This window comes from Aotus nancymaae, unplaced genomic scaffold, assembly GCF_030222135.1.
Source record: "Aotus nancymaae isolate 86718 unplaced genomic scaffold, 86718_ANA_hifiasm-v0.15.2.pri h1tg000076l, whole genome shotgun sequence".
NCBI lineage: Eukaryota > Metazoa > Chordata > Mammalia > Primates > Aotidae > Aotus > Aotus nancymaae.
Genome location: NW_026988491.1, coordinates 4,285,052 through 4,299,403, shown reverse-complemented (window position 1 = coordinate 4,299,403; position 14,352 = coordinate 4,285,052). Strand labels below are relative to the sequence as shown.

The following is a 14,352-nucleotide window of genomic DNA, read 5'->3' as shown; positions in this document are numbered from 1 at the left end:
CCCACATTCTCCTCTTCCCGTGCAGCAATCTGCGGAGTGCTGTGTGAGCACGCTGCTCGACCTCATCCAGACCAAGGTCAACTACGTGGTCAAGGAGGCCATCGTGGTCATCAAGGACATCTTCCGCAAGTACCCCAACAAGTGCGTGCCTACCCTCCCAGGGAGAGGGCATCTGCCTCTGGCTGGGGACGGGGATGGCAGGGCGGAAAAGGAAGGAGTCATCTCTCTCCTCTTCCTTCCTTCTCTGCCACAAGCAGCGTTCTCAAAAGAAACACTTTGTTTTTTCTTTTTTTTTTTTTTTTTTTTTTTTTTTTTTTTTTTTTTGAGACGGAGTTTCGCTCTTGATACCCAGGCTGGAGCGCAATGGCGCGATCTCGGCTCACCGCAATCTCCGCCTCCTGGGTTCAGGCAATTCTCCTGCCTCAGCCTCCTGAGTAGCTGGGATTACAGGCACGCGCCACCGTGCCCAGCTAATTTTTTGTATTAGTAGAGACGGGGTTTCACCATGTTGACCAGGATGGTCTCGATCTCTTGACCTCGTGATCCACCCGCCTCGGCCTCCCAAAGTGCTGGGATTACAGGCTTGAGCCACCGCGCCCGGCCTGTTTTTTCTTATTTCACCCACACTGCCCGTCCTCTGCTCCCCAGGCCAAAATAAGTGCTAATATGTGACAAATGAAACTCAGATCTCCTTTACCCACCACCTTGGGGTCTTATGAGGCAGTTCCCCTTTCCTCCTGCCCCCTGCCTGGCTTCCCCAGGTTGCCTCTTCTCCTTCGGGGCTCACATACTGGCTGTGCCCTGGTCTCCCAGGTATGAGAGTGTGATTGCCACGCTGTGTGAGAACCTGGACTGGCTGGATGAGCCTGAGGCCCGGGCTGCCATGATCTGGATTGTGGGCGAGTATGCGGAGCGGATCGACAATGCAGATGAGCTGCTGGAGAGCTTCCTCGAGGGCTTCCATGACGAGAGCACCCAGGTGAGCCAGCAAGCCAGCCAGGGTGTGAGTGAGTCATGACTGGCAGCTCAGCCCCGCTGTGGCCCATACTGCCATGAAACTCTCCCTTCCTAATACCTGGTCAACAGCACAGACAGACAGATGAGTGCTGTGTGGGCGATGGGCACCACCCCTTTTCCTCCTCACTGCAGTACAGTCAAGTCAGGGGGACACATGAGGCGGTCTGTGGGGGTGTGCATGGAAGGCAGGCAAAAGTTCTTGGTTATGTTTTCATATTCATATTTCAATAGGAAATACATTGGTTTGGTTTAAAATTGAAAAGATACAAAAGCAGCCCACAAATTCTCCTCCCAGAGGTCACCACTGCTCTCAATTTCTTAGGAAACTTCAGGAGATCATTGCAGAATACACCAGTAGACCGACAGACACATACACATGCACCCACCCTTCCTAAACACACACACACACACACACACACACACACAGAGAGAGAGAGAGAGCTAACACATCCATACAACTGATTCTCAGTTTTCCTGGTGCTTCTGTTCCATAGTCATGGCAAACACTGAATTAGCAAGTACTGAACCACAGCTCCTGGGAGAAATACGGAGTTTGGTTTCTGTGAGCATCTAGACACAATGTTTTTGTCAACTGATCAGTTAATAACCTTTTTAAATGTGTGTTTCTGTTTAAAGACACCTTAGTTATATATATTTTCAATTCATTGACATTGAACTCATGGCCATCAATACTGTAATTCATGCCTGAGCGAAGCTGGTCAAGCACATGTGTTTTCTTTTTTTTTAAATATATTTTGTTTTTTTGTGGCACATGTGTTTTCTCTGAGGCACATCACAGCCTTCTGTACTTGGGGACACTAGGCAAACACTTCAGTATGCTTGGGAGCATTTTAAACAAGGCAATCAACAAAAAGCTCAAAAATGTGAAAAACATGGCACTAAATAGGCGGTGGGAAGGATGCTTGTTTACAGGATGAGAGCTGAAACAGGAAGGCAAAGTGTTGCCTTATCTGACCTCAGCTATGAATGTGTGTGTCACGCAACTCAAAGCTTTCATGGCCATGCACATATCTGCAAATGACTGCAAAGGCGCCACGAGTATTGATTTGGGGGCTACAAGTGAATTTTAGCAAGTAGGCAGATTCACACACATGGACTGCTCAAGTAGTGAGAATCAACTGTATCTACATTGCCCTCTCATTTATTTTTAAACAGATCAAATTGTTCAGGACCTTGCCTTTTTCTGTTACAAATACATCCACAGACCGTGCTCTCATTCATTTATGCTTTATTTAACCAGCCTCTCCTGGTGGCTGTTTATTTGCCCAGTCTTGTGCTCATTTAAACAGTCTGCTGTGCATAACCTGTGTCATTGTCCTCTCCCACCTCTGCTTTGTTTATGCCAGCCTGATAGCTAACAGGGGTACCTCACTGTAGTTCTGTTTGCATTTCTGTTATGAATGAGGTTGAGTGTCTGCTTGTCATTTTCCCTTTTTTCAGTTACCTGGGAACAGCCTGTTAGTCTGTTCAAGAGCTCAGAAATTTTTGCTGCCCAACTGGGGCAGTGTAACCCAGCAGATCTGAGTGCGGGATTTCGTATAAGACATCCCAGAGTCCATACCCCTCCTCTGAGCCTCAGTTTGTTCATCTGTGAAATGAAATCATTAGACCTTCCCTGATCCAGTCAGATCAGCAGCAGCTCATAGGAGCGCACACCCTATTGTGAACTGCACATGGGATAGATATGGGTTGTGCCTCCCTTATGAGACTCTAATGCCTGATGATTGAGGTGGAGCAGTTTCATCCTGAAACCATCCTCCCTATCCCCATCTCCCATCTGTGGAAATGTCTTCCACAAAACTGATCCCTGGTGCCACAAAGGTTGGGAACCGCTGCTGTAGGGGTGTGCGTCTGCACCTGTAGTAGGTCAGTCTTTTGCAGCTAAGCCTGCTGAAAAGCCAGGGTGAGAGAAGCTGGACAGGGAGGGATAAGCCAGGAGTCTGGTGCTGTGAACAAAAACAGAGCTCTGAAGTTTGAGATCCAGGCTCCTCCCTGTTGTGTGGCCTGGAGCACAGTTACTTGAACTCACCAAACCCATTTCCTTGTCTCTAGTACAGAGTGATTGCAAAGACTGTTGGACATTGTGTGTAAAGTGCCCACTCCAACACAGTAAACGGTAGCTGTGGGGATGTGATGTAATTCAGTGGCCTGTTCACTTTGCGTCTTTGGTTCATGACACAGTTCAAAGCTCTTTTAATAATACTTGTTAGGGCCAGGAGCGGTGGCTCACACATGTAATCCCAGCACTTTGGGAGGCTGAGGCTGGTGGATCACGAGGTCAGGAGTTTGAGACCAGCCTGATCAACATGGTGAAACCCTGTCTCTACTAAAAATATAAAAATTAGCCAGGTGTGGTGGCATGCACCTGTAATCTCAACTACTCAGGAGGCTGAGGTAGGAGAATTGTTTGAACCTGGGAGGTGGAGGTTGCAGTGAGCCAAGATGGCGCCACTGCACTCCAGCCTGGGCAACAGAGCGAGACCCCATCTCAAAAACAAAACAAAACAAAACCCACCCAAACAAACAAAAAGACTTGTTAGCTAGGTGCAGTAGCTCACACCCGTAACCCCAGCACTTTGGGAGGCCAAGGCAGGAGGATCTTTTGAGTCCAGGAGTTCGAGACCAACCTGGGCACCATAGTGAGACCTCATCTCTATTAAAATTAGCTGGGTATGGTGGCACACACCTGTAGTCCCAGCTACTTGGGAGGCCTAGTGGGGAGGATGGCTTGAGCCTGGGAGGTTGAGGCTGCAATGTGCCAAGATCACACCACTGCACTCCAGCCTAGGCAACACAGTGAGACCTTGTCTCAAAGGAAAAAAACAAAACAAAACAATATTTGTTTAGTGCCTGACGATTTGAAGGTTTTTGGTTTTTTTTTTTTAGAGGCGGAGTCTCACTATGTTGCCCAGGCTAGCCTTGAACTTCTGGGTTCAAGGGATTTCGAATAGCTAGGACTATGGGCGTGTACCACTGTGCTAGGCTTGGCAATTAAGGAACTCATTTTAGATTGTCTCATTGAACCTCCTCATCCTTGACTCCTAGGCCTCTCCAGCCATGGACAGCAGACTTAGACAGTCTTGGTCAGCAGCTGGCCACGGTGGCTCACGCCTGCAATCCCAGCACTTTGGGAGGCTGAGGCAGGCAGATCACTTGAGGTCAGGAGTGCAAGAGCAGCCTGGCCAACATGTTGAAAACCCATCTCTAGTAAAAATACAAAAATTAGCTGGGTGTGGTGGCATGTGCCTGTAATCCTAGCTGCCTGGGAGGCTGAGGCAGGAAAATCACTTGAACCCAGGAGGCAGAGGTTGCAGTGAGCTGAGATCACCCGCCTGCACTGCAGCTTGGGCGGGAGAGAGAGACTCCATCTCAAAAAAAAAAAAAAAAAGTTTTGGCCAGGGTGGTATATCAGCCCAGCCTGCGCCTGGCCCTGTCCTGCTGTACCCTGTCTGAATGGCCGGGGTAATGACATCACTGCAGGAAGTCTGCCCTAAATATACAGGCTCACAGCTTAGTGTGTTGAAGGGAACTGGAATGGATTGTTGAGCAGGGCCCTGGCACCTGGCCAGAGCACCCTCTGGGAATACAGCCTGAGGCATACCTGACCAGAACCACAGCAGATCTGACAGTGAGGAAAATTCCAGGCATCCAGCTGACTGGGTTGGGAAGAACTTTTTCAAGAGTCCTTGTGTGATAGTAGGGGTAATAATGACTATGATGACAGCTGTTCTGTAGAGAGCAGAATACATGATTCTGCTTTACATTTGTGGTCTCATCAACTCCCCATTAACCCTGTGAGGTGTAATGCCTGTTTTATAGATTAGGAAACTGACTCAGAGAAGCTAAATGACTTGCCCAGGGTCACCCAGCTGGGAAGTGACAGAACTGGAGTTCAAATGAGGTATGATCTGACTCCAGCTCCAGGCAAGCCATTTTTAAAGCTCACAAGAATCCCTGAAGTAGGCCACACCTCCCTTTTACAGATGGCGATGAATGGCTTCCCGTTGGCCGCCCAGGCAGGGGCTAGAGTCTAGAAGCCAGATGCTGGGCTGCCTCCTGCCTTGGAAACAGCCAGCCTACTGCTGTTGGCCCACGTGTAACCAAATTGCAAAGACTCTGCTTCGTCCCAGAATTGGAGGGCCGCATGTCCTCCATTCCGCCTGCCGCTTTCAGCCTTCCCTGCACAAGTGCCCTCCTGCTGGGCAGGTCCCGGAGATGCCGCCAGCACGGCTGCTGCTGGGCTTCCTGCACTGCCACTCCTGCCCTCCTGCCACAGACCTGTCCCTGGCACAGCATGTGGGCTCCTGCACTGCCCCTGACTCCAGGAGCCTCGGGCTGCCCTCTTGTCCTAGGACTGGCGAAAATGAGGCCATGACTAAGGAGGGATTATGTGTAGAGACTTGTTCTCGCATAGATATTTCTTCAGTCAGCAAGTATTTCTGAAGTGCCTACTATACAGCAGGCACTAGATCGAGCAGTAACTAGTGACACAGCGGTAAGCCAGACAGACCTCACTGCAGCCCACAGGGAGCTCACTGCACAGGACAGCCAGCAACTGGTGGTGCTGTGAGAGGTGGAAGAGGCTGCAGAAGCATCGGGGGTCTGGAGGTAGGGTTGGCATGAGATCTGAAGGGCAAAGCGGTGTTGGCCAGGATGAGGCCAGCTTCAGGGATGTCCAAGTGTGCGGCAGGGGCTGGTGGAGGGCCACCAGGAATGGTTCCCACCCTCTGATAGAAGCACAGCTCCTTGATGGCAGTCTCTCTGGGCCTCCATGGTACTGTCACCACTTGTTGACAGATGGCCCTGATAAGAAGCATACCAGCCACACATGTGAGCCTCTCATAGTGCTGTAGCGTCTAGAGCTCCGACAGGTTTCTAGAACCCTAGGGCTGGGTAACAGCCCCCAGCCTGCTTGGGTTTGCCGGATAGTCCATTGCTCAGCTCCTTTCTGAGTGAGTGATGCTGAGGTCTGGCTGGTCAGTGGCACCAACACCCATGGCGGCCCTTTGCCTGTGTGCCGTGACAACCCCAAACCTAGAATTGCTGTGCTTGGCTTCCAGGGACTTTGAACGCCCTTTTCCTCTTCAAGCCTTTTTGGTTTCCCACTATCCCCATGTGAAGCCCACACGTCCTCCTCGTCACCACTGTTCCCTCCCTGCAGGTCCAGCTGCAGCTGCTGACCGCCATCGTGAAACTCTTCCTGAAGAAGCCAACAGAAACACAGGAGCTGGTGCAGCAGGTCCTCAGTTTGGCCACTCAGGTGGGTGCCCCAGCCTCCCCGCCGTGCCCAGCACAGCCCTCACTGAAGCAGGGGAGCTTTTGTTCCAGCAACTAGACCTGGAAGTCAGGCCCACTCCTAAGACTGGTATCTTGAGGGTGGGACTGGCTGCCAGCCCCAGAGTAACCCAAGCTCCCTGCCTTCAGGGAGCTTAGAACACAAATTAAAGTTCAGGGTGGTCAAGTAGTGAAGTTGAGACAAACCAGAGAGAGGAGAAAGAGGGCCCGTGGAAACCTGAGTCTGTGCATAGGGGCGGGAAGGGCAGGCCACAGAGGGCAGTTGGGAGTAGAGACAGGAGTGGCCAGGCTGGAGTAGAGCACCATGGGGAATGAGCCCGGGGCCCGCGCACAGCCCTATAGGCGGTATAGGGGCAGGCTCGTGGGAGCACTCAGGACTCCTGTCCCCACTGGCCAGCCCCGTGTCCCACCTGGATCATGGGGCTGCAGGAAGGTCTCCCTCTCCTCCTCACTTGGCTGCTCTGCTCTGCTCTGTTTCATGGGCTTCTCCTCACGCCCACAAGGACTCAGATAACCCGGACCTGCGGGACCGTGGCTACATCTACTGGCGCCTGCTCTCCACCGACCCGGTGGCAGCCAAGGAGGTGGTGTTGGCGGAGAAGCCACTCATCTCTGAAGAGTCAGACCTCATCGAGCCCACGCTGCTGGACGAGCTCATCTGCTACGTCGGCACGCTGGCCTCTGTCTACCATAAGCCTCCCAGTGCCTTTGTGGAAGGGGGCCGGGGCATCATGCACAAGAGCCTGCCACCCCGCACTGCCTCGTGAGTGAGAGTGGCCAGTCGTGGGCCTGAGCCTCGCACCTGCTTCCCCAGTTTAGCAGCACAGGCGCTCGGGCCTGGTGTGTTGTCCCCCGGCAAGGCCTGGGTCTGAGGAAAACTGACCACCTTTTAGCAGATGTTTATTGTACGCGAGGTATTTGCTAGATGACCTCATTCCATCCTAACGACAGCTCTGAGAGCAAATGTCCCCATTCATCAGATGGGAACAACAGACGAGGAGAGCTTGAGTGACTGGTCCAGGACCCCACAGCCAACAGCGCTGGGACTCAGACCAGTTCTGTCTCATTCCAGCGCCCTGTCCGAACCTCCTCCTCTGCTGCTCCCAGGTGGTTGATGTGAGCTGGCGGCACCGTCCTAGGGCGCTGGCATCCAGTTTTCTCCTTAGCATGGGCTGAGGGGTAGAAGCAGGCGGCCCTCTCCCTTCATTCATCCTCATGGAGTGCCTAAAAGATGGGTCTGCTGTGGGAATGGGGAAGCAGGGGGGCCGTGTGGACAGCCCTGTTGGGGACAGTGAAGAGACCCAGTGCCTGTGCTGGGGGAGGCGCCTGGAGGCTGGGGTCTCTTTGACCTTGCTGAGACATCCTCATGCTTCCACCCTACTGACCTTCTCTCCCTTCTGTGTCCTGGCAGGAATGAAAGCACAGAGAGCCCTGAGACAGCCCCTGCTGGAGCACCTCCCGGGGAGCAGCCAGATGTCATCCCCGCCCAGGGCGACCTGCTGGGTGACCTCCTCAACCTGGACCTCGGCCCCCCGGTAAGCGGCCCGCCCCTGGCCACCTCCTCGGTACAGATGGGAGCTGTGGACCTTCTTGGCGGTGGCCTTGACAGCCTGGTATGTCGTGGACCCTCTGGATGATGTTGACAATGGTCTTCAGAGGCGCAGTCACTGAACATGCCTCCAGGCCAGGCACCAGCCAGGTGCCTCCGATACATTCTATTGGGTCCTTACCATCTGCCGTTGGAGGCAATTGTGAGCTCCCTACTTATGATGAGAAGGCCAAGGCTGAGAGAGGCCAGGCAGCCTTCCCTCCAAGGTGACACAGCCCCTGAGTGGCAGACAGGATTCCACTCCCTTGTTAGACCTTGGAGTCCCAGGAGACCCCGGGCAGGGAGCCCATCCTAGCCCTTGCCCTGATCCTGGCGTCACAGTCGCCTTTGCCCTGTAAGGCGACGGTGTTCCTGGCTTTGAGGAATCAGACTTGTGTCCACTTACCCTCATGCTGCCCCAGCTGGGAATAGCAGCCCAGCCAGGCCTATTTGAGAGGGCATGGGAGGTCAGGGAGAGAGGGGAGTGGTGAGACTGACCTGGATGTCTCCCTGGGGCGTCCTCAGGCAACTGGGGGTGGCTAAGCCTCTTCATTTGGCTGTGCTCGGCTCAGGTCCCCACGGGGGCAGCATGAGGGCAGGGGCCCGGCGATCAGTGCCGCTAGGGTGAGACAGGAGGGGCTGTGGTGCAGGATGGGAGGGTGTTGGGTGAAGACGTGGGGGTGGTGCCTTTCATAGAGACAGGTCTGGGCCTCCTGTAGGCCCCGGCACAGCCTCACACCACACTCCTCTCGGATGGAGCTACAGTTGACTCATCTCTTCCCTCTTTCCCTTCTCTCTCTGTCTTCCTTCCTGGCTTTTCTCTCTGCATGTGGCTGCCTGTTCTCTTCACCTGCCTGCTTCCGCTTGGAGATGGGGGATGAACCTGAAGGGGTACAGTTCAACCCTTGCGTCACCAAGCCTTCGTCCTTGCTCCTCCCAAAAGCACCGGCCCAGCATCCCAAGGGGCGGGTGATGTCAAAGCAGCCCCGCCTGCTGAGCCACTGCTTTGGTCCAGCGTCCTGGCAGCCTCTGCCCTGACCAACTGGCATCCAGCTGCCACTGGGCCCCATAGCCGTGGATTCTTGCCCAGTCCTCACCACCCATGACTCATCGCCTTGTCATCCCGGGAATTGCCAGCCCTCAGTCCCACAACTCCTCTCTGATGTCCGGGAGGGAGAGCACCCGCCCGCGTAGCGTGTCTCCACCCAGCCGTGTGTCTCGGGACCTCCTTTTATCCATGGGCTGAGTGTCAATTTGGGAGTGTCCCCAGCCCTTTCCCAGTGATTATTGCTAAGGCTCAAGGCTTGCAGGGCATGGGAGGGCTCAGCCTCTCTTCTCCACCCACCTCTCTCTGTCTCATTTCTGTAACTTAGACTTGATGTGGAGGCTGCCCTGCCCCCGGCCCCCGGTGTATTCTAAAGAGCCAGGTTGTACTCATTCCCAGCCCCTGATGTCCCTGCCCCTGATGCTGCCTCTGACTCATTTCTTCCCTTTCCAGATTGGGGGCACCAACTTTGTGGCACCTCCAACAGCAGCAGTACCAGCCAATCTTGGAGCACCCATCGGCAGTGGCCTGAGCGACCTCTTTGACCTAATCAGTGGCGTGGGCACCCTGTCAGGATCATATGTGGCCCCCAAAGCAGTAAGTCACCTGCCTTCTTTCTTGGCAGGAGCAGAGAGAAGTCAGACTGGCATGTGGGCTCCTTTAAATGGCCTCGGCCGTGGAATTGGCTCAGGCCAGTGCTGATGAGGAAAGCCGGGGGCCATGGGGACACCGACGAAGAGGAGCTAAGTCAGGCTTGGCGGGGGCCTAGGAAGGCTTCCCAGAGGAGGGGTCGCAGAAACTCATTAGCTGAACAAAAGTGGGTAGCGGGGGCTCCAGGCCAAGGGAACAGCCTGTAGCAAGGCCTGGAGGAAAGGGAGACCCCGGCCTCTGCCAGGGAATCGGCAGAGGCCTGTCAGCTGGGAGCAGTAGTTCTCGGTGCCATCAGACCCAGCACCCCTTAGTCATCATAGACATTTTACGTTGTCACCGTTCCTCTCCTTAAATGCAATTGGTGGGCTGTGTAACCTACCTACACACAGCATTCCAGAAATACTCAGATGCTTTCACTGCATGGAGACATAAAAGGAAGAGAATACAAGTATATGTATCAGTTTATAAATGCCTGGGCACGCCCTCCCACTCACCCCAGAAGACATGAAGTTGCCAAGTGTTTGCTGCAGGGCAGAGTCACTGTGACCGTGACTGCCACAGCCCGGGTGTTTGTAGCCTGGACCCCGTGAGTGTTTTGGCCAGTGGTGCCGTTCGTTTCTGATGTGGTCACTGCCTTCCAGTGAGGTTCTAAGTAAGACAAGGAACAGGCTTCCCTCGATTTTCCTGAGAATTGTGTTCCTGGACGTCTCAGGGTATGTTGAAGCCATGCAGAAAATACTGAGGGACGCAGGACAGTTGCTTGTTGTGGGGTGGTTGTCTCGTGGCAGAACGTCCAGCATCTCTGACTGTGGCGCACCACACGTTGTGCCACCTGAAGGTGCCCACAGATGCCCACTGTGCCCCCTCGGGCACAACACCGAGACTCCTGGCTAGACTGGGGATCAGTGAGGGAGGAAGTTGGCAAGGTTGGCAGGGCCAGGCTGAGCGTTTGCTCTTGATCCTGGCACAGCCGGAGCCATTGGAAAGTTTTGAGCAGAGGGATGAAGCAGTCCGATTTGCACTTGAGAAAGCTGGCTGTGTCTGCAGGGAGGGGTGGGGCAGAAGCACTGAGGCGGGGGTTCTGTGGCAGGGAGGAGGAGTACTGCTCCAGCTGGACAACGAGGGCGTCCTGTGGGTGGAAACAGACAGACTTGAGAGCTCCCTGGGAGGGAAGAGCCGGGGCTGAGGGAAGGAGAGCTGAGTTTTGGATGTGAGAACATGCAGGCCAGGCACGGAGGAAAGCTCAGTGTGGGCCCTGTCAGTGTCAAGGAAGCTGCCAGAGGGAGCACGTGTCCCCCTTTCCCCACTGAGCTGGCTTTCCCCACCATGTGCCAGCCACACCTGCAGTGGTGGTGACTGGAGTCCCCTGGCAGGGTCTGGGCACTGAGATGGCCACAGCAGACAGCAGCTCTGACACTAGCAGGCACACACTTCTGTGCAGGGACAGCACAGCATTCCACAGCCACCGCCAGCACGTGCGTCTTCTGGCAGCCCCTTGTGGCTCTTCCTCCCATTTTGTGGTTGAGAAATCTGAGTGCTTTTGCCTAAGGTCACATAGCTGGTGACAGTCTGGAAGCGAAAGCAGGTGACGACACTAAAGCCTCTGCTCCAGACCCTTACATTATGGTGACCCCACAGAGTGTGAGAACCACCTATGCCCCTGCCTTCATGTGTGGGGTGTCAGGGCCAGCAGGGCCAAGGGAGCATAGGATCATGGTATGATGTACAGCATGTGCAATTGACTACCTTGATTGGCCGTGCCAAGTCATGAGGCCAACCTGTACTCGCCAGAAGCCTGGCATCATAGGCATACGAAGCAGAAGGGACAGAAGACAGCGAAGACTCCTGTAACCCTGTGGGTGCCAGCCCTTCCCAGGCACTGTAGAGCTGCCAGGAATAGACAGCCTGGAGCTGACCTTTGGCAAGCTGGCACTAGACTTACGTGTTCATCTTTTTTTTTGAGACAGTTTTGCTCGTTACCCAGGCTGGAGTGCAACGGCATGATCTCGGCTCATGCAACCTCTGCCTCCCAGGTTCAAGTGATTCTCCTGCCTCAGCCTCCTGAAGTAGCTAGGATTACAGGCACCCACCACCATGCCCAGCTATTTTGCATTTTTAGTAGAGATGGAGTTTCACCATGTTGGCCTGGCTGGTCTTGAACTCCTGACCTCAGGTGATCCACATGCCTTGGCCTCCCAAAGCGCTGGGATTACAGGTATGTTTTTCTTAACAGTGTTATCTCTGCTTTGTCTTTGTAAAGAGTCAGATGAGTGTATCTGATGAAAGCATGCTGGAAAGGTGATCCTATCACCAAGTCAGGAGTCATCAGGGCAGGCTGCCTGGAGGAGGCGTCCTTATGACATGGGCAGGACTTTCCCCACTGCCTCGGTCATGGGAGGGTTCTAGGGTGCGGGTGCACTCTCCCTTCAGAATCAGTCGGTAGGTATCCACATCTTCCCAACAGCCCTGTGGCCACCTGGAATTGTTCATTCCTCACGCATTTCCACGCCCCGCCTGTGGGGTTAAAGACACTGGCCAACCCTGCTGGTCTAAGGCAGTGAGGCTGGCTGTGCATCAGAACTTTTGGGCTCCTTAAGCATTTGGGTCAGCTGAGGTGATAGTTCATTGGTTCATCCAGTAAAGATTGAAGATTGTTACCTCAGTATATTGCTAGGACCTGTGTGAGACATCATGAACCCATAGTGACCAAGAGCAGTGCAGTCCCCATCCCCAGCCATGGACAACTGAGAGAGGGTCGGGGAAAGGAGGCCCAATGGGGGGCCCAGGGAAGTGGTCCATGAGGGAGCCATGCCCCAGGTCAGGTTCAGCCAGCCTCGCAGTACTCTCGGCTGCCATGGCACAGCTGAGAGCCAAAGCAGGCTGCTTTCTGTCCTCACAGATCTGGCCAGGGGGCACAGAGGGTGCTCAGGGTTAACCAAGCAGGATGGGGGTGCGAAAGCACTTTCAAAGCAGAGAGAACAACGGGTGTGAGGTCCCAGGGGCGGGGGCAAGCCAAGCCTGAGGAGCAGATGGGTACCAGGCTGTGGAGGCCAAGGCCCTTAGAGGCCACTGCAGGGTTGGAAGGGGTTTCTCAGGGTGCCATGATCAGATCTGCATTTCACAAAATGACTTCAGCGGCTGTGGAAAGCGGGAGAGGGTGGAAATGGGGTGCCACCTGGCAGCTGCTGTCTTACCTGGGGACATCTGAGGAGCTCAGATGCTGGTGGTGCCTCTGGAGATGGAGAGAAGTAGAGGCCCTGGAGGCAGATACAGGAGGTGGCCTCGACGGGACTTGGGTTGCATGACCGCTGCAAGGGGGTTAGGGTGGGGCGGGGGCTGGTGCCTGATGTTTCTGGCACTGGGTGTGCTTTTGGAAGCGGTCGTTAGGGTCTGGGCCCTTTGACCTCACGGGGCCTGTGAGCTGTCCACAGGAGTGTAACCGCCTGAGAGGTGTTTGTGTCCTCAGGATGCCGCTGGCGGATGTCTTCCCCGGGCAGGGCTGTAACTTACGCTGTTTGCTCAGCAAACACTCCCCAAACACTGGTTTCACATCAGGCTCTGAGCCAGGGAGGTAAAGACAGAAAAACAGAGCCTTTCCCTCAGCGAGCTGTCCGGGTACAGGGGAGACAGACACAAGCTCATATTTATCTGCCATAACATCACTGGGATGAGGGAGCCTGGGGGCAGGATTCCCGGAGGAGGTGGTTCTTGAGCTGAGACTCGAATGACAAGGGCAGTTAAGCAGCAGCAGGCCTGCCAGGCGAGGGATCCTCTTAGGTACTGTGGTTGGTTAGACCAGTTTCTATGGCCAAAGGCCAGCCCTGCCTCCTGCAAGGGAGGACAGGCAGTGATGGTCAGCAAGGCCCAGGCTGTGGCTGAGCCCCAGGATGCCACTGGGCACTGAGCTCTGTCCTTGGCTTACGGACTTCCTCAGCCCTACTTCCCAAGAGAACCCTCCATTCTCCTCTGAGGACTCATGTCAGCCCCTGAACATCCAAGTGCCTCCCCACGACGAGCTGCTCCAAGAGGCAGCCATGTCGTGGCGGTGTGCTAGGTGGGACATGGGATTATTCTCTTCCTGATATGCACCTGGTCATCCCCTAGCAGTAAAGGTGGAGGTGCTGGATCTGGGAGGCCCTGCAGGAGAGAGAAAAAGCACCCTCAGATGGGCTGAGTTTGGGCTGGGGGAAGAGGCACCCACCTGCCCCCTCTACACCCTCTTCCCGGCAGGTTCTGGCTCCCAGCCATGAAGGCCAAGGGGCTGGAGGTGTCAGGCACCTTCACCCACCAGGTGGGCTCCACCTCTGTGGACCTGCAGCTCACAAGGCCTTGCAGATCATGACCGATTTTGTCATACAGTTCAATTGCAACAGGTAAGCTCCCTGGGGTCAGTACCCCTCTCAAGGGGAGGCCTAAGAGAGTCCACTCAAGAGTGTTCTGGGGACTGCAGGCAGCGGGGAGGGTGGTGTCCCTTTTCCAGAGGATGTTCCCCACCACCCCTTGGGCCAAGACTCTCAAGGGCCTTTTTTTTTTTTTTTTGGAGATAGTATTGCTGTGTCACACAGGCTAGAGTGCAGTGGTGCAATCTGGGCTCACTGCAGCCTCCACCTCCTGGGTTCAAGCAATTCTCCTGACTCAGCCTCCCCAGGAGCTGGACTTCAGGTGCATGCCACCACCCCTGGCTAATTTTTTGTATTTTTAGTAAAGATGAGGTTTCACCATGTTGCCCAGGCTG

The 14,352-nt window shown here is 54.5% G+C and overlaps 1 protein-coding gene across 1 annotated transcript in view; it reads left to right on the top strand.

Moving 5' to 3' along the window:
* LOC105713792 (AP-1 complex subunit beta-1-like) overlaps positions 1-14,352 on the top strand; it is a 64,424-nt gene that overhangs the window by 39,144 nt on the left and 10,928 nt on the right. The window contains 8 exon segments of the mRNA XM_064367881.1: positions 26-141; positions 814-979; positions 6,200-6,298; positions 6,837-7,096; positions 7,745-7,946; positions 8,792-8,812; positions 9,420-9,563; positions 13,848-13,990. Coding sequence (XP_064223951.1) covers positions 26-141; positions 814-979; positions 6,200-6,298; positions 6,837-7,096; positions 7,745-7,946; positions 8,792-8,812; positions 9,420-9,563; positions 13,848-13,990 — 1,151 coding nt within the window.